Raw genomic sequence first — 21,689 nt, 5'->3', positions numbered from 1 at the left:
TCTAAGATGTTTGACTTTTTCTATAGGAGGGAAAAAGATCAAACTAAGCTAACATAGACTTTTGTTTTGTGGTGTTCATTATTGTCTTGGGTTTGTATATACTTGCATACAGTATATCCAACTTCTGTTATCTTTAAGGTATGAATAAACTCTGTTATTTTGGTTACAGCAAGCGTATTTAGGTTGTTTTTTGTTATGTTGCCTGAAAATTAGTCTGTCATCACTTCTGAACCAATAGCAAAGCAAGGAAAGCTGATTTGCAAAGAATTTATAAAAATTAAACATCTCTTTAAAGTTCTGGCATCCAAACTGGAAGGTGAAACAAAGATCTGCCATACGAAATTGGTATCCTCAAGTAATTGAAACTGAGATCTCCAACAGACTTCAATTACCTTTTAGAAGTACATCTATAGTGAGTAGCAATGTAGTGCACTCAGTGAATATAGGCCATTTCAGACTGAATTGTCCTAACTTTTCACACAAAATGAAGCTAAACAAATGGTGCCTATATAGCCCACTAACCTGAACAACTACCATTTTGATGAGTTATGTGCTTCTGCTATGGATGACCTTTTTGAGGCTGAATGCCATGATTGGTAATGCCATTTCAAACCATTAACCTGGGACTAATATGTCTCAATATGCTATACTGTATGGTAAGTACTGTATAACCAATGACGAATTATAGACTATATGTTCATATGCTAGTAACAGAGGCACAGGGGTTCAGACCTCTCTTAAATGTACTTTGAACAACTATACCACATCTATCTGTACTGATTCCACTCCGAATATGTGCATAGAACACATATAACAAAGTAAGGTATAGCTGCATTTGAATTTCACCCTAATCTAATAAGCCAGTAATAGCTAATTCCGTTTTTGAAATCTATCTCCTGAAGTTTTTGGAAAGGACTCATTAAACCAGTCAACATAAATCAGAACTTCATGATTTTGGACATTGCCTGCAAAAGCCACCACACTGAGATTTACACCTTACCTTATATTTCTCATCATTCCCAAGAAGCTGTCCTTCACGCAACCAGCTAACAACTGGCTTAGGGTTTCCAAAGGCATTGCATGTCAAGATGATGCTGCCTCCCTCCTTGGCTTCTACATATTGGGGGGGTATCTCCGTGAAAGTAGGGGGGGCTGAGGAAACATAAAGACAATGGCAGACATATTATAACTTCATAACGTTTTCTCATTTTGATTCTTGTACAAGCTTCTTATTGAACACAAAAAGTTATGCCAAATAAAATTTTAGAGCCATGTTTACAGTGAAAATTGACTACATTTAAATGTATATTATGTTATATATTTACCCTAAACACATTGAATACACCAAAGCTTTTAAACAAATTTGGCAGGTAACATCTTTTTTTTATTATATTTCTCTTATGGTGTATGCTGGAGAATGCATAATCAACACAAAGTATGTTATCAAAAAATAAAAAACAGCAACCTTATATTTGACAATTTGGGCACGGTAAGAAAATGACAGCATATTTTGTTATTTATTTACAGAGTCAATGTCAACACAAGCAATGCTGCAGAAAAAATTGTCAAATTAAAGCACTTTACAAAATTGAAAAATAGCTAAAATTATGCCCACGGCAGCAACCATTCTGTTTATGTCAGAAACATTACATTAAAAATGTAAAAATCACTCCATCCTGGGAAATCCTTTTTAGTACTTTAAGAACACAGATGGAAGGGGCTCCAATATAGAAAACTACAGAATTTATTTAAAGATATAATGCAAAAATCTGCTGACTACTGAAGTACATTACCAAAATTGCCAAAAATGCAATGGACATATACTGTATAATGAAAAATTGGCAACACACAAGATGACAGGAGTAGAGCATAAATGAATAATAACAAAGCTGCAGATTTACCTGTCTACATGGAATGTAAGCATTAGTTGTTATAAGAAAGCTCTTAATAAGACCTGGTTTACTCTACTCCAAATTATTACAAGAAAAGTGGCAGACATTAATTTATCCAATATTAACAAAGCTTATAATTTCTTTAATAAAAAAACTACACAGTATAACGCTGCTGATTTGGGTTGCTGGCTTGCAAATTAAACACTACTGTATCATATCATGTTACCCCATGCACTCTATACCACCTCAGCAAACTTAACTTATTGATAGGGTATGAAATTGTATTGGGTAGCAAAGTGGTGAAATGGTTTACATTGCCTCACTGACTCAACATCCTTGCTTTCAATACAATGTTTGGTTATTGTGTGTGTACAGTATGTATGAGTTTTTATCCTGACACTCTGTTTTTTTTCACCACCTCCAAAGTTATGTGTGCTAGGTTAATTGGTAGTTACAAAACAGTGAGTTTGGGTGCATGTGTGTGTATGTATGATGTGTGCCATTTAGCACTGTTTCCTGCTTAGCAACTAAAAATGCTGGGATACACTCTAGCTCCCATGGCCATTAATTAGATTTAGCAGGTTTAAAAATGTCATGTTACATTATATCTGAAATCAAGTCATGTACATCAAAAGTCAACCTATCACCTGTCTTTTAGTTTCCCTTCCAGCTTCACTGTTGAAAATTTAGGTTGAAGTAATTGCAATTATCATACCATTAATAATACATCATACTAATAATAACACATTTTCTTGAATAGCACTGTCTGATTCCTTCAGAAATGCTTTTGTGAGATTTTTATTAAATAAAGCAATCTACAGCAGAATGTTCTTAAGAGTGATAAATTGATTTTAAATGTATGGCTTCTGTCTAAAATTTTAAAGGACGTTGTAATCACACAGTTGAATGCTTATAAAAAGCACAACCTTTATAAAAAAATTAAGGGTGGCTTCTTTCTTCCCAATCATACCACAAAAATAGTCTTACTGCAATATTGTGTTACAGGAAATGCTATGCACATAGTGTTTTTAACCTTAAATTTAAAATAAGCATTTAAAATCGGTGGCCATAAATGTCTGCAACACATTTCACTTTATATAGACAATCAGTGGTTTACCACATACTTATGAAATCCTTATCAATATGTGCAGAAGTCTGTTTAGTAGTACTACTTCTGTTCTGCCTACAGTTGGAAATGATGTATAGGTTTATATTCAAGCACTGCCCTGGATTTAGAATTAGGAAGTAAAATCTTATGACTCTTCTTCTTCTTCTTTCAGTGGCTCTCGTTAGGGGTCACCATAGCAAGTCATCTTTTTCCATATCTTCCTGTCCTCTGCACCTTGCTTTGTCACACCCATCACCTGCATGTCCTCACTTACCACATCCACAAACCTCCTCTTAGGCCTTCCTCTTACCTGTGAGCTCCATCCTTAACATCCTTCTCCCAATATACCAGGAATCTCTTGAATTATTGTCAACAAAACGCAGACCTGCATATTCTGACTTCAGGTGTTTGAATTACATCTTGACACACAAGAAGCACACAGCTCATCATAACGGACATCAATCTCATATGCAGCGTGAAATTTAGTGTGAGCTGCTGTATTATTTGTTATACAAATACTGTATCAGAATTACAGCTAACATGCCATCCTTTACAAACAGACTAGAATTCTGTACAGAGTTATCTGTATTTAATACTTCTCTCTTCTGCCCAAGAGATCCAGTGAACAACAGATTTGAAAGTTGTCGAGCACATTCATAGCAAAATCATCACCTTGGTATGCTTTACTAACACTTGAACCAGAATTTATCACGCTGTCAATATCAACTCCTGAAGAACTGTCATTATTATCACATACTAAATCACTTTCTTCTTCACACACTTTACATTCCTTGCTCTGTCACTGCAAATGCTGCATCAACACCTGCCCTCCTTCACCAGCCGCTGCTCACTGGATGAATATATGCAGGTGGCTCGTGGCGGATGATTTTCTGAGTTAAAAGTTACAACGGTTAAAGACTAACGGCAGAAATATTAACTCAAAAAACAAAAATTAAATTCTTATTAATGTTCTTATTAATATATTTTGATTAATTTTGGGACCCCGGCAGCCCAGGTTAGCCCTTGTGTAAGTCCATTTGTAACGAAAAGGAAAAATGTTTTTGGTAAATTATTATTTTATTTCAGTTAGTCTTTTCAATTACTTTAATAGTTTCGTTTAGTTTAAGTTTATCATTTTGGTTTTGTTATTTTATTTCAGTTTACAGAAATGTTTTTTATTAATAGTTTCAGTTTTGATTTTAGTTTTCGATGACTATAATAACCTTGCTACCCACTCCACTCTGCCTGCACTCTCTTCTTCACCTCTCTTCTTTCCCAGTTATTCTGCACTGTTGATCCCAGGTATTTAAACTCATCTACTTTCATCAACTTTACTCCCAATCTCCATCAAACTAAACCTCCTGCATAGGATATAATCTACCTGTGTGCATCTTCTTCCACTCTTGTACGTCACCCTGTGTTCTTCTTTCTTCTTAAAATACATATTCACCACAGCCATCTCCATTCTTTTCGCAAAATCTAGTTCCATTCAAAAACTACTAAATTGAAAACTCACTATAACTATTGGACAATACAAGGCACCAGTGCCATAGCTAACACATTTACACTTGTTTAGTGAGTAGGGTTGGGTGAAATTTTAAGGCACAATATATTTAATATTTCCATTCATAAAATAGACAAATACATGTCGGTGCTACATTCACTTGCCACGTTTATCACAAATGAGTGCACTGAAAACAATGCTTCAATAGATAGACAAGTAGAATATGATCAATGAGTCTGCTGAATGCACTTTCAAAATTTATTATGGTCAGAACAGCATTTCACCCTTATATATACAACTTGTGAGACTTTAAATGCTACATTGTGAGTATTAAAGAAAAATATAAATAACTGTTCTATCAAAATTAAGGAGCAATAAAATCCTCCATAAATACAATGAATTCTGAAAATATTCATACTTATTCACTTTATGCACATTAATTATTGTGTTGTAGAATTCATTTTAAATGGATAAATGAGCCATTTTTGCCCACCAATCTATACTCATTTATTAAAAATCAAAAACTGAAATCTTTTATTTATATAAGTATTCAGACCCTCTGCGGTGGCACTCCAAATTGTAGACAGGTGTATCTTGTTTGCGTTAATTCTCCTTGAGATGAGTCTAGGACATGATTGGAGTCCATCTACGACAAATTTAATTGATTGGCTTTAGTTTAGAAAGGCAGACACTTGTGTATATAAGATTCCACAATTTACACTGCATTTCAGGACAAAAACCAAACCATAAAGTCCAAGGAAGTCTCTGCAAGCCTCCATATCATATTGTGGTGAGGCAAAGATTATGGTAAGGGTAAAAAATCATTTCTAAAGCTTTGAGTGTCACCAGGAGCTCATTGACCTCAATATTTGTGAAAAGGCCAACTCTAGGGACCATATTTCCTAGATTTGGCCTTTCAGCCACACTGAGTAACCAGGAAAGAACGGACTAGGTTAGAGAGATAACGAAGAACTCAATGATCACTTTTATCAGAGCTTCAGAAGTCCTGTCCTGAGATGGGAGAACCTGTCGTAAGGATGACCATCTAAACAGCACTCCATCAATCAGGAGTTGTAAAGTGTCTAACTCCAGGTTGGAGTTTGATAAAATAACATTTTAAAGGACTCTGAAAAAATTATTTTCTGGTCTAATGAGATAAAAATTGAAGTGCTATATTCAATGAATCATAGTGGTGGCAGCATTATGCTATGTGGGTGCCTCTCAGAAGCAGGGACCGGTAGTATAGTCAGAACTGAAGGGAGGATGAATACAGCCAATACAGAGAAGTCCTTGAGGAAAACCTGCTCCAGAGTGCAAGACTCAGCACAACAATGACTCGAAGAATACAGCCAAGACAATACTGGAGTGGCTTCGGGACAAGTCTCACTCTGACACTCTTTGAGTTGTCCAAAAACAATGCGCAAGTTTCCACTTGATAAGTAAGATCATTTTTATTTCAAAGGTCAGGCTTTTATCCCATTCAGAAAGCTCTAAAAACTCATTTAATTTCTGTCTTCATTTCTAAAGATATGTGATGAGTACTTAGTAGGGTAATTGGAGAGGTCTTTCTTTAGTCAGATTTATCAAAATCTCAGGCTATCAGCTTTCAAAAAAGTCCTCACAGATTATTATGAAGCAAATAAATTACTCACTATGTGTTGCTGTCACTATAAGGGCACGTTTTATGCTTACGCTTATGCTAAAGGACTTTTTACATATTATACATCATGACATGGCAGAACTTTACTTCTGCTTACAGTTGTTATAAAAAAAGTTTCTAATACAGTATATAATATTTTTATTCTTTATGCTATATCTTTACTAAAATCATATCTTTACTAAAATCAATATCCAAACCATCTTATTATACTGTAAATACTGTTAGCAATTAAGACTTTCTCATGTAATCTATAACACTGTAATCATGATAGTGCATATAGGTACAGATAAATTTACAGTAATGGTATAATTATTGATTACTAGATATTTGTGCAGGAGCAGGTCCGACAAGTTAACTAATAAAGAGTAATAAAGGACAGACAGATGCACCTGTGGTTCTTATTTCCTAAGGGACATTGGTAATAAAATCTATTGAAAAATAATGCAATGGAAAATACAATATAAAATCAAAAGATGTTATAAAGCATCCAGACAATAAAATAAAAGCTAATGTTGGACATGGCATGAAACATTAAGTTTCAGTACTGTATGACTTTTTTTAATATTATAATAGATATTTAATAAATATAATACGCTAATCAGTTGTACAAAGTTCAATGGCCTTTCATCAAAGAAGATATTACTTAGTACCTAATTTTAATAGAATATAGATAGAAATTGATATATTTCCAGAAACTTAAATTATTTTTAAACAATATTAGTTGCTTAGTGAGTAGGAATAAACAATGTTTTATATTACTTACATGGTGTTGATAATTATTCTTTTGAAAAAACAGTAATCCCCACTTCTTCGTGGGAGTTAGGTTGTAGGACGTCATGCAAAAAACTGAAATCCACAAATACAGGATGCCACACAAAAGCACAAAAGCTGCTGATCAAAATCAAACCAACATACTATGTACAGTATATCATGCAGTGTGGTGCAGTAATTAGCATTTCCTTCACATCCCAAACACATGCATGTTACATGAATTAGCAGTTTAATTAAATAGTTCATTATACAGTAAGTGTGTGTGACACAATGTAGTGGTGTTCCATCCAGGGTTGCCTTTTGCTTTGCATTAAATGCCATCAAAGCAGGCAGCTCCCTGTGACAATATTCAGGATTAAGCAGCTCTGGAAAAAGGCTAAGATGATTCATTACTTAACTGATCAGTTTTCTTATTAGATCTTCATTTTAAATGTTGAGGGCTCCTTCCATTTTCACTAGAGCCAATATCATGCAGTGAAACAGCAGAACAACTCTACCAAGTTTCATTTTCTTTCTTATACAGCAACTATAGTGAACTATGGACTTGTTCACTCCATATCTACTTTCTACAGCAGGGCTATTTGATTACAATTTCAAATGGGCCAGATTTTCAAACCAAGAAATTTAGCTGGGCCAAACATTTTCAGCAGCAGGTAAGCTGCAGGTAATGACAAATTTTAAATCAACACAAATGAATGCATTTAAAAATAAGTCATGTTTATTCATTATTTCCCTTTTACATTTGGTCACATATGGCATAGGCACATGAAAAATGTATAAAAAACAACAACAAAGCTATAATTGAACAGAATCTGAGGTAGTAGCAATACTTTTTTCTACTTTTGAAATATAAAAAATAATAAACATTTTGCTCACATCTGACCTAGGCACATTTCAAAGTGCATAAAATCAAAAAGGTGCACGGTATTATCAATAACATTTGCTTCTCTTTTGAAATATGAGATCCTCCCCCAATTTAAACTGGTCGGTCATGACAGGCAAGGGATTTTTATTCACAGAACTTAGACTATTTCATTCAAAAGATTTTAATCACTCGTATGACTGAGGTTATATTTGAATTCCACAAAAAAGTCTTTCCTGTTGAAATTGTTTCCCCACCACTCAAAAAAAACTGCCTGAGTAAATGTTTAAGAGCAAGGCACCACAGGCCTCATGTATAAACGATGTGTACGTACAAAAATGTTACATACTCCCATTTCCATGCTCAAATTGCGATGTATAAAACCTAAACTTGGCGTAAAGCCACGCACATTTTCACGGTAGCTCAAACCCTGGCGTATGCAAGTTCTCCGCTCGGTTTTGCAAACTGGCGGCACCCAGTGTCAAAGCAGTGCTTTTGCTCCAGTGTGGTTTCCCTTTCTTTTTAGATCCACATCCCTGATGCGGCTTTATCATATACACTGAAATTAACCACATATTGTTCATTAGTTTAAGGCATCTGATTGTAATTAACCTGTAACAATATAATGGTCCACGGAATGGCCAAACTATTCCAAATACCATAGCTGCTTTAGGGTTGTTACTCTCACTGCACCTTCTTCTTCTTCTTTCAGCTGCTCCCGTTAGGGGTTGCCACAGCAGATCATCTTTTTCCATATTACTCTCACTGCACCACTCGGAGCAGCTGATTGGAATACAGAATCAAGCACATGCTGCCTCAGCCATTTGCTGTTTGAACTGCTGTCATCCGACAAATGCTTCAGAGGCTTTCCTGTAGGGACCACACGGTTCAGAAACAGTTTCATCCCAAGAACTATAAAGGCACTCAATCAATCCATCAAGTGCTTCTTCTAGAACTGTTTGTACTTACAAGTACAATTACCTCACTGTAAACTTGCGATACAGTTATAATATTGCACAACATGAGCCACTTTATAAAGTGCATATTTACATATGATGACGATATCATTTTTAAGATGAAATGCAGCAAAATATGTTTATTACATTAAACAGATAAAATGTTAACGTCATTTAAATAATCTATATCTATACTAATAAAAGGCAAAGCCCTCACTGACTCACTGACTGACTGACTGACTGACTCACTCATCACTAATTCTCCAACTTCCCGTGTAGGTAGAAGGCTGAAATTTGGCAGGCTCATTCCTTACAGCTTACTTACAAAAGTTAGGCAGGTTTCATTTCGAAATTCTACGCGTAATGGTCATAACTGGAACCTGTTTTTTGTCCATATACTCTAATGGAGGAGGCGGAGTCACGTATCGCGTCATCACGTATTACGCCTCCTACGTAATCACGTGAAGTGAAAACAAGGAAGAGATTTACAGCACGAGTCAAACGCGGGAACGAAGGTAAATGACATTAATTGTTGAGTGTCTTTTAATACTGTGTAATTGTTGAGTGTCTTTTAATACTTTGTAAGCATACATATGAACAGATGTGCAATTAAACGTGTGCATTTACGGGGTGATTTCTCAGGCTTAAAGCTCGAAGTGATCACTCGAGTGAAGGCAGCTTCACAAAAAAAACAGATCCTTAACAAACTGTTATTGGTATATTTTCCCTCAATTTTAAAAGGTTTTCTTTTCTTCTTAATAAAAATTTAAAAGCAGAACTTCGCCGGTGCGAACCGCAGGGATTTGAGCGACTGACGCATACAGACATATTCATGAGTGCAGGTACTTCGGAAAGAAAGCACCGTGTAAACCTAAAGTTTAAATTAAGTTCATAGACCTACAAAAGGTTGCCATTGATTTCAGGCAAGATTGCTTTTCTCCTGTACAACTATACGTTGCATTCTCAAGAGTGTGCTTGCACGGCTTGGTCATATTACAACCGGAGTGCTGAACTGACAATGTGATATACAAACAGAACAATCGTAAAAACAGGATTAAATAAAAAGGCTGCTTCCGTTGGCAAAGCAACGAAAAAGAAAGACCTAATATGACATTCGTTTATAAAACAGCGGAGAGGCTGTGTGAAGTCAGCTTCACAAAAAAACAGATCCTTAACAAATTGTTATTGGTAGATTTTCACTCAATTTAAAAAGGTTTTCTTCTTAATAAAAATTTAAAAGCAGTACTTCGCCGCTGCAAAGCACGGGGATGTATATATATATATATATATATATATATATATATATAGATAGATAGAGATATACAGTATATATATATATATATATATATATATATATATATATATATATATATATATATATATATACAGTGGAACCTCTAGATACGAGTTTAATTCGTTCCAGAACTGAGCTTGTATAGCGAATTTCTCGTATCTAGAACAAACTTCCCCATTGAAAATAATGGAAATCCAGTTAATCCGTTCTGCACCCCAAATATATTAACATAAAAATCAATTTTCCTAATAAATAACACTGATAAATTATATATACTGTAGTCTACCTTTAATAAATAACACTGGTAAATAATATAACTGATTATTAAAAGAATCAAAACAGGTGTCCAAAGTGCAGTAGAGCATTCAATAAATCTTTAAATAAATAATCCTTAAAACAGTTGTGAAGTGGAGGTTTAAAATACACAAGAATAACAATCCTTTAACACGAGGTTAAAACGTCAACAAGAAGCAGTCTTTAAAAACAGATGACAATCCCCGGTGCTTCTTCTCTGTTAGCGTCTCACCTATTTCTCCCATGCGGGCTCTAAAACAGGCGAGACACTCTTAATGCAGCTGACCTTCTCTACACCGTCCTGCTTCAGCTGTTTGGCTCGCCTGTTCAGCTACACGCGAGCTTGCGCGAGCCTGCACTTGCCTGCCTGCCTGCCTGCCTTCTCTCTCTCTCTCTCTCTCTCTCTCTCTCTCTCTCTCTTTTACTTTTTCTCCCCCTTAACCTGCTCGCGCTTCTCTATATATGCGGGGAGGACATGGCAGCTGCAGCCCATCAGCCACAGGAACAATCATGGATGTGGGCAGTTTCCCACCTGTGCACTTAAGTGAGAAACGCAGACACCGCAGATCGCGGCTCGCAACTGCTACCACGCCCCCTTGCTAAGCCGCGAGCTATACCCACAGCCTGGCTCGTGGCTCGTTACGCGAACCAATGCTCGTATTTAGAGCTGAATTTTTCGCTCATACTTTCCTCGTATTTTGAATTTCTCGTATACAGAGGTGCTCGTATCTCGAGGTTCCACTGTATATATATATATATATATATATATATATAGATAGATAGATAGATAGATAGATAGATAGATAGATAGATAGATAGATAGATAGATAGATAGATAGATAGATAGATAGATAGATAGATAGATAGATAGATAGATAGATAGATAGATAGATAGATAGATAGATAGATAGATAGATAGATAGATAGATAGATAACCACAAGCGTTACCTGGTAGGTAACCACCCATACAATCAGTTTGTGACACAGACTACGAATGCCGTGAATGTAATTACCCCGATCTACATGCTGTCAAATAAACGAACCACACGCCGTGGCGCAACGTTAGGGCGTATACGAGCGTATACTGTTCACTACAGCATTGTGACTCTGTGTGTGCGTGTGTGTGTGTGTGTGTGTGTGTGTGTGTGTGTGTGTGTGTGTGTGTGTGCGTGTGTGCGTGTGTGTGCTGTGATGTGCGAGTCCCCGTCTTGCACCCCAAAACACGAAGCTGAGTCTCAGTACTCCACAGCAACACCAGCTTTATTCAGCTTGAAACAGCAACAGCGCAGTTATTTATTGTAGCGGGATCTGCTCCTATACACAGACACAGCAGTCAGGCAGGGTCGTGGCCAAGTAGTACTGTGCCCTGCGCATTTATAATATTCCTTGTTCCTTGTATCACCCATCGACGGCAGGCGCTTATAGCATGTCCGCGATCTTTTTGGATTCGCTTTTACAGCGAACTGCTACAGCGCTGGGAGACTGCGATTGCTTTGGGACGCTCTTCCTCATGTCGTCCTGTTGGGTGGAATCCCACAAGGGTTTAGAAACTCACTCACACCAGCCATGATTCTTTTTAAAGGTAAAGTGCAGGTTAATTTGTTTTATGTATTTTTACTTTATATTTTGTATTAATCATTTTTATATGAATAGTTTTGGGTTGGGAATCATCTGAGTTTCCATAATTTCTTATGGGGAAATTCACTTTGATATACAAGTGCTTTGGACTGCGAGCACGTTTCTGGAACAAATTATGTATTATTGTTGTTGTTTCTTGTTTGTAGAAACCAATTCAGTTTAATAATATGATAAAGCAATTACACAATTAAACTATTAGGCCAATACAGAATTGTGATTCACAGAATGTTTAAATCAAGTTTGAATCATTTTAATCATTGTTATAACATATATAACAATACTGTACACACATAACATATATCAAATACACATGACAATCTTTTGGTTTTGTCTCCTGTAAATCGAATGTCTCTGTGTATACCCTATATGGATGAAATGCTGCCTATGACTGCAAATGCATTTCATGATCTATGGAAATGGGGAAGTTATTTTTTATTAATATTTATTGATTTATTTCATCCAAATAAATAAAAGCTAATGAATGACAATATTTTTACATATAAAGTATAAATAATATCAAGGAGAAAAATAATACTGCACAACAACACTCAAACCACAAACGTTATGACTTGCAATTAGACATGCTACCATGTATGTTATTCTGCATACACTACAGACTTGAACAAAGATGGCCAGTTCTGACTATTAAATGTGAGATATCATAACAGTTTTATCAGAAGTTTCAGGAATACATTTACTCTTCTGTGAGGTTTCATTATTCTGGCCCTCAAGAGCCATTAGATGAAAACATTCATGAAAACCATTCTTACTTATATTGTCTGCAATTAACAAAGAATTTCTGGTTAGTCAGTCAGTGAGACAAACAGGGACATGTACTTTTACATATAGACAGGCTAATCCAGTCCATGATAAGTCATGGACAGTTGATCTAGCATTTAAAACAAAGCATAAAAGCATCAGCTAATTCAAATTACCCTAGGTTCTTGTCTATAAGCCGGACTCATGTATAAGCCGGAGACCAAAAATCATACGAATTTTTAAAATAAAATCGTATCATAGATAAGCCGGACTCATGAATAAGCCGAACGTACTATAACCTATAACTAATAGAAGAGAGGGAGGTCAGTGGTCTCACTTGCACCCATTTAATTTCTTTAAGGGGGGAGAGTGTGTGAGATATTGGCGTCTCTCTCACTCCCCGCATGGCACGGCCGGAGCGCGTTCTTTCTGCTCTGGGCGTCGCCGAGTCAACACGCGCGCGTAGCGGTCATTTAAATTGTGATTTTATATGTAAGCATATTTAAATATATATCGCAGATTTTTTGCTGGTTCGCGGATTTCTGCGGACAATGGGTCTTTTAATTTCTGGTACATGCTTCCTCAGTTGGTTTGCCCAGTTGATTTCATACAAGGGACGCTATTGGCAGATGGCTGAGAAGCTACCCAACTTACTTTTCTCTGTCTCTCTTGCGCTGACTATCTGTGATCCTGACGTATGGGGATTGAGCAGGGGGGCTGTTTGCACACCTAGACGATACGGACGCTCGTCTAAAAATGCTGAAAGATTATCTTCACGTTGCTATCTTTTGTAAAGCTGATTCCTGAACAGACATGCTGCACAGTGCTTCGCATACTTAAAAGCTCGAAGGGCACGTATTGATTTTTGACTGAAAAACAAACTCAGTCTCTCTCTCTCTTCCTGCTCCTGACGGAGGGGGTGTGAGCTGCCGCCTTCAACAGCTTTGTGACGCGGTGCTTCGCATACTTAAAAGCCAAACAGACATATTGATTTGTTTGCTTCACTCCTTTGAAGAGGAAGATATGTTTGCATTCTTTTAATTGTGAGACAGAACTGTCATCTCTGTCTTGTCATGGAGCACAGTTTAAACTTTTGAAAAAGAGACAAATGTTTGTTTGCAGTGTTTGAATAACGTTCCTGTCTCACTACAACCTCCTGTGTTTCTGCGCAAATCTGTGACCCAAGCATGACAATATAAAAATAACCATATAAACATATGGTTTCTACTTCGCGGATTTTCTTATTTCGCGGGTGGCTCTGGAACGCAACCCCCGCGATGGATGTATAAGCCGGACTTATGTATAAGCCGATATTCTATTTTTTCATTTTCACTTTTTTCCTTAGATAAGCCGCGGCTTATAGACAAGAACTTAGGGTAATTCCCCAAGGAGTTGTAATTGTAACAGAACTGCTTTTACCTAAAAGCTAGTCTCACTGAAGCCAGATGTATTATATATACATCTTGAGACAACAATACGTGAATTTTGCTTAAAATGAGTGGGAACAATTAGTTAGCTCACTGAGTGTTACATTTCTAAGTCAATTCAATACCTCATGAAGGTAGCGCTCAAATTAGGGGTAGTGATTTTGAACTGCAAAGATCAGAGATGCTCTCGTTAACTTGGTTAGATGGAGAGCAACCTTCTGTTTACAATGAACCGTCAACAGTCAAATAGCCTCCTTAAAAACCCTATTAAACATACACATATGTATGCCATGTGTCGAGAGCACATTGCACATTTTAAAAATAAGCATAACCTGATGGAAGGGAATTAGCATTCGACAGCATCGACAGATGGATAGTAAATATGAATGGGATGATAGGTTGTCGCAGGTGCAGCATGTGCTCTCTGTTGTCCAGTACTACAATAACAGTGATGTAAACTTGAAAGAATTAGCAGCTACAGTAAATTCATGAAACTATGAACTGCAAAATATGCATTTGATGTGAACAGTGTGTCACACTCCATCAAAATGACTGCTATTAAGACAGCTAAAAATGAACAGCCAAAGGAGATACAGATTTCAGGAGTCAAAACACCCGAATCCACAAATCTGCCTAACACCACCAGTAGATTCCCAGATTAGGTTGCACAACATCCACCTTCTGGACTGCACATCTAAATGAATAACTAAAGAAATTTAACATTACTGTCTAATTGGAAATGCAAACATGCTATGGTAAAATTCCCACAGCATTTTAAAAAGTTGTATATGGCAGTTTTTGCAGATCGCTTACACACTATTACCAAATGTATTAACTAAAAATCCCAAACCATAGTGCCATCTACCAAAATACAAACTAATTTCCCGAAACTATAAACAATATTCCCCTATTTTGACATAAGATTCAGATTCATTTCACTTTTTATGAAAAACTCTACGCACAAATCCCTTCATGTACCATTGACTTCACTATGTGCTCATATAGAAAGCACTGGCTTCAATATTATTAACTAAAGTCAGCACAGCTGGAGCACATTTAGCACACTCTTCCTCAGGTTCAAACAATACAAGTCAAAATTGTTTACACACCAGTGGATTGATAGATAAAAGGGCCATGGGTCAGTTCACTTGATTTAGAAAAATGCATCCTTCACCACATGAAGAAAGAAGAAGAGGAAGAGGATGAGGACAAGGACAGAGGAGTGAAGGTAGAAGAGGGAGAATAAGAGCAAGAAGAAGAAGACAATGGTTTCAAATGAGATTTGTGCCACTCATGTTGACCATGTCCTTGTGCTTGGGATGTCGATGGCAGAAGCTGGTCCAACCAAACCTGAGCTGCTTTACAATAGCTTCTATCATATGAACATTCAATGAGTAAAAGAGTTAGGTCATTTACATATTGTTCTCTACTGTAACTCTACTGTAACATGTACTGTTTTCTCTGTTGGACTGTATGCTGTCTGAAACGCACCAAATTACGGTACCATTTCACATATTGTAGTTACTATTTTAAAATGTATGGTTTTATAGTTAGTACTTGTAGTATTTTGTTTTCCAGAGACGACCACCTGGTGAAGGTAGAAGAACCCTATTTTCTGTAGAGGAACAGAGGGCAATGATCAACATGGCTATAGCCAACAACAGGATTCGCTTGCAGGAAATACAACAGAGAACTTTTGAGGACCAAGAAATCTTCCGAGGGATTGATGCAGTCAGCATTTCCGCAATTGGCCACATTCTTTGAAAGGAAAGGTTGACGATGAAATAGGACTATCAGGGAGTTGGTCTTGTCCGTTGCGGAAGATGAACGTCTGAAGCAGAACTCCATTAGCGGCAGCTTTAACTTTTCTTTTATTTTTTATTATCCCGAGATATCCTGTATTTACTCAACTCAAGGAGGTTCTATTACAGTACAGTATATGCAAGCATATATAAACATGAGTAGTAAGAAAGGGGCTCAGAAAGAAACGGAGAAGAAACCCAAAGATACACCCAAGCCTAGACAGGCATCAAGTCTAAGTTCAACCACAAGGCCTTACAGAGACTGACCCGGAGCAGACGGGCGAAAGCACGGATCTCCCTGGACCCCGGTCAGCTGAAATGTCTCCAGTTGAGAGCAAAAGTGTGAGCGAATGTGCAAGTGATGCAGGTCACGATAGCTCATCAATTCCAGAAGATCACTTGAAACTGGAAATGGCCTTGCCGTCCATGTTATCATCTACTCCTCGCAAGCTGGGAGCATCGGCTGTAAAGGGGCTTGCCGCTTCACCTGCGGAGCGTGAAGGCCGAAACGATCTGCCAAAACTGAAGGTAGTGATCGCTGAGCTCAAGAAAGAAAGATATAAAGAAAGAAATAAATGGTATGCTCAAGACAAACTAGAAGACAAACAAGAAGCTGCGGCTGGAGCTGCAGCAGGACAATAAAGACTTGGAAAAACATGTATATAATCGCTTTGAGGCAGCCTTTAAAGGTATGGAGGAAAAAATTGAGGAACACATTCAGGAAAATGCATCAAAGTTTGAGGAAAAACTCAGAGCACTTGGTGATCAGTTGAAAGACATTAAGCAAACATTTACGACTCGAATTGAAACAGCCGGACATCTGGCATCCACCACCAACGGAAAAGCAACAGCTGCGAATTCCGAATGCAAAAAACTCGGAGACAGACTTGCTGCTCTGGAAGATGGATGCAGAAGGAATAATATTAGAATTGAAGGTCTACCTGAGAATCATGAAAGTCCAAACCCAGTGAAATTCGTAGCTGAACTATTCTCGAAATAGGACTATCATGTTCCTTTCAAAAGCCAACACCTGGAATATCTGCAGGCATGATTTTTACATACTGTGTGAAGCATTTAAGCATAGTTAAAGTATGTATTACAGTACTGTACAGCACTATATAGTGTAGAACAATCTGTATTTACAGCCTACTTTTTTGTGTACTCTAGCAATGTGTTTCAGTGTAGTCATTTACTGTACTGTGTGTCATCTTTTGTAGAGAATCTTTGAAACAGAAGCAAGACACACTCCTCTTTAGCTCATTTTTGTTGATGAAGCAGGCATCAACCTCACTAAAACAGACGGGGGGCAGAGGTGCATAACTGGCCAGTGGGCCAAGGTGAAAGTCCCTGGCCAACAACGGGGAAATGTGACAATCATCAGCCACCTATAGGGGTCCTCCACTGACATGCTATCCTTGGTCCATATGACACCATGCTTCTATTGGCTTTCCTTGATGGTTGGCAAGAACATGTATACCTACTCGACCTGAGGGACCTGGGCTGATCTGGTTCATGTTTGGTTCAGCAACATCTTTCTGTCTGCATGTTCTCCTTTCCTAAACCGTATGGAGGAACTGGAGGAAGGCCTACAACCAAAGTATTGGTGTTCATCCCCTCCATACCAAGGAGGAGGCTTGTTTGGACATCACAGTTGAAGCTTGCCAAGGATGGATAAGGCATGCAAGGGTTTTCTTCCCCTGCTGCTTGGCTTGGGCTCATATTCCAGTCAATGTTGATGAGACCAGAGAAGGGATGCTGTGGCTGAATTTAATTTTTGTTTTTTTCTTTCCAATTCTTGATGTATTGTGTTGTACATTAAAGGAAAGCATTTTTTAGAAAATTTCTACATTTCTTATTTATATAGTGTTCATTATGTAAAGAGGTAGTGGGAGGGCATAAGTTACATTACTCAATGCAGTGACAGGTTTTTACAGTAGTATTCCAAAGTGATTTCAGCACGTTGTAGTGTTTTGAGGGCTTTTTGTGTAATGTCTGAATGCCAAGTTTGGTTTTGACACAAGATTACATGGTCTTGAATAAAGAGTTTGGTTTTGACCTGGATGTTTTAAATATGGGGAGTTGAGTGTGCAGTTATGAAATTGTGTTTAGAGTTTTGGGAGATGGAGCTTACTTTCAAGAAATGTGTCTAAGCAATCAAGAAAAACTGTAATTAACCACAACACTTATCTAAACTCGAGTTGTTGTTCTTATGTCATATAGTGATGCAAAATGACAGAAATGCATCATAGCAGACAGAGGCACTTCTGAAACATTTGGAACCAAGTAGCTGCAGTGGTCTGCTTGTGTGCGTCTTCTTGTCAGTCTCCACTGCCGTATCGCTCATTACAAAGTAAAAATTAATTATAATCCTTCAGTTACCCTGAGCTCAAGAATGGATAACAGCAATTTTTGCTTTTTATTTCCACTGGGTGTCAGTCTTTTGTTCAGTACCTTTTGCTTTCTCCCTGAAATCCTGGCAGTAGTTTAAAATGCACAGACTAGAGAAATTAAGGACAGGTGTTTTAGGAAGAAGCCCTGTGGGTGTAGCTTTTGCAGCACAGGATTCCACAGCTATTCACAACACACTTTTTAATGGATTGTCCTCAGATGTGTATTGCCATTTAAGAATCACATCTGACCCCACAAGACAACCAGAAAGCAAGCTTCTTTCTTTTGTAGTTGTCAGATGGAAATCGGTTTATATAGGAATTAGTATTATATGGATAAGCAATATTATATTGATTAAGCAATAAAAATAATCTTAAGAATAATCTTTACAAAATAACCATTAGCAGCAACCCTACCAAAAAATTAATTAAAAATACTTGAAACACCACAACAGAATACACGGAAAAGTAAAACTAATACCAGCAGACTCTATAGCACTCTACAGAGTGATTGCCTAATTGTGCAATAAGGCAACTCAGTTTCAATGCACAGTGAGAGGCTGCTCTATTTGGTACACCAACCTAATAATGAATCGGTCCCCACTTGTATACAAAATAGGTTACAGAATCTACAAGGTGATGAAGGTTATATCTCTGGAATACATACTCTTGTCGACTTTGAACAGCTTGCTTTGTCTAAGCTAGACTGACACCTGATGAATGGAGCAACCACTACATTAAGTGAAGTTCTCTGCCAATCAGTATTCCAGGATATTTCTAGCCAGAGGCATGGTGCATTATTGTGCTAAACATTCCTTGGTCCTTATTCCTAGATGGACACGTGGCTGCTAAGGATTCAAGTGATTCTCTGTCATTTATACATTGATCTTCTATTATTGAGGAAAGCAGTCAGTGCCACGAAAACACACTCTACATCATTTCCACACCATCACTAACCTGTTGCCTGCAGAATATGATCCAATCACTCATGGGGTATTTCAAGATTTTAGTCTACCTATCAGCATACTATATATCGACAAAAATCAAAATTCATTAGATTAGAAAATGCTTTTCCAACCCTCCACTGTCCAGTGTTTCAGCACCTTAGCCCACTGCAATTGCAACTTCTTGTTTTTGCAGAATAAAACAATGTTTGGGTAGTCAGCTCTCATATTACGTTTGTGACATAATAAAATGTCACAATATCTTATATTGGCAGGGTGGTGGCTCTGAGGCTAGGGATCTGCACTGGCAATCGGAAGGTTGACAGTTCGAATCCCGTAAATGCCAATTGGGACTCTGCTCTGTTGGGCCCTTGAGCAAGGCCTTTAACCTGCAATTGCTGAGCGCTTTGAGTAGTGAGAAAAGCGCTATATAAAATGCAATGAATTGTTATTATTAAAATATGTTTTCGATTCTGGTACATCCCTTTCAATGTCACTGTCAATAAATGACTCACCACAGCCTGTGCATTACCATACATAAGCAGGATCAGGCTCAGACTAATGCTTTATTCAGGAATATGTTTATGATCACGGGACCTCTGCTGGCTTGGTATTTTTAGGTTAGTAACCCCTTCATGATACACTTCCCAGGATAATTAGTGTCCTCAATACACTTGTGGTGTTGCATCAATTGCCAAATAACAAGACTTGTTCAAAGTTACTTACATTTTTCAGTCTTGTCCATTCACCCTCTTAATTGCACATATACACATACGTACACCTTATCTGTTAGTAGTTGTCTAGTTGCTTTAAATGGCATTAATGCAAAAATATCCAGTTATATGGGAAGGTATGGTGGAGATAATAAACTGAACAGTCCACAAACACAGTAAATTAATATCAAAGGAGAATATTTGGATATTGAATGTTTTTCACCCCAGAAGTTACATGTAGTATACACTGTAAATACTTTTAAAGAAATATAAGGCACAACAACTGAAAAAGAAGAATTACATGGACATCAACACATATACATACAATGACACACTGCTAAACTGCTTTGGGTGCTATGATGTTAACATCTGAGTATGTCTTTGTGACTGTTCTACTCTGAAATGCAGATCTTCAGTGCTGCTTCCAAAAAAGAATAGCACTACTGCATCTCGAAAAAGCACTTATTCATTTAAGAAGTTACAGGGAGGCCTTCCTCTACATGGGATGAATCTGGAGATGATACTGAGTAGTCTTTCTAATTTATATTCTCTTGAAAAGACCAAAAAGTCTATATCTGAGCAGGAAACCCATTAGGATTTTGATTAATGTCACAATGTTCCCTGAAGCTGTTTAATTCAAATAAAATTCTACAGCTCCTTTCATAGAGTGCAATTTACAGACTGCATGCTGCATAACACGATTACTTGCCTTAACATCTCATATGCACTCTCAGAAGCTGACTTAAGCACACCCTTTTCAGTTTTTCCATTAGCATTTTTATCATATTTTTTACCATCATTTCTATCCTATTTAGGACAAAGATATATAAAATAGTAAAGGATAAAATGTATCCAGGTGGTACTTGGCTGTGGTATGAAAATAACAAGTGACTTCAAAATTGTACACTAAAAAGTACAGATGTATAGTACATCTTTGACTGATTAAATATGATAAAAACAGAATGTTAGCGAAGAATCCATCCATCCATTATCCAACCCGCTATATCCTAGCTACAGGGTCATGGGGGTCTGCTGGAGCCAATCCCAACCAACACAGGGCATAAGGCAGGAAACAAACCCCGGGCAGGGTGCCAGCCCACCACAGGGCACACACACACACACCCACACACCAAGCACACACACTAGGGACAATTTAGAATGTCTTTGGACTGTGGAAGGAAACCGGAGTACCCGGAGGAAACCCACGCAGACACAGGGAGAACATGTAAACTCCACGCAGGGAGGACCCAGGAAGCAAACCCGGGTCTCCTAACTGTGAGACAGCAGCACTACCCACTGCGCCACCTGCTGCTGTGAGCAAAGAATTCCAAACATAATCCCTTAATTTTGTCATTTATATAATTTGTCCGCATTCCCATTGTATAAAAAAATGTACTACTTTCAACAAACTGGAGGCTGTTTTCATCCATCCATCCATCCATCCATTTTCCAACCTGCTATATCCTAGCTACAGGGTCACGGGGGATTGCTGGAGCCAATCCCAGCCAACACAGGGCGCAAGGCAGGAAACAAACCCCGGGCAAGGTGCCAGCCCACCACACAAATAAATAATGATCATGATAAATTAATCATATTCAAAGATTTTTATCCACTCCCCACTTGGTAACAATTTTCTCAAATAAGTAATGTGGGATAGAAGTTAAGCAAAATGGTTTAA

At 37.5% G+C, this 21,689-nt stretch overlaps 1 protein-coding gene across 6 annotated transcripts in view; it reads right to left on the bottom strand.

Annotated features, from left to right (window-relative positions):
- igsf9ba (immunoglobulin superfamily, member 9Ba) overlaps window positions 1-21,689 on the bottom strand; it is a 288,098-nt gene that overhangs the window by 142,525 nt on the left and 123,884 nt on the right. For all 6 annotated transcript variants that reach the window (XM_051931889.1, XM_051931890.1, XM_051931892.1 and 3 more), the window contains exon 4: window positions 1,001-1,152. In XM_051931889.1, coding sequence (XP_051787849.1) covers window positions 1,001-1,152 — 152 coding nt within the window. The remainder of the gene's footprint in view (window positions 1-1,000; window positions 1,153-21,689) is intronic.

The sequence above is a fragment of the Erpetoichthys calabaricus genome, chromosome 9 (assembly GCF_900747795.2).
Source record: "Erpetoichthys calabaricus chromosome 9, fErpCal1.3, whole genome shotgun sequence".
Lineage (NCBI taxonomy): Eukaryota > Metazoa > Chordata > Cladistia > Polypteriformes > Polypteridae > Erpetoichthys > Erpetoichthys calabaricus.
Note: the sequence above shows the minus strand (reverse complement) of the source record. Positions and strands in the feature narration are given on the sequence as shown.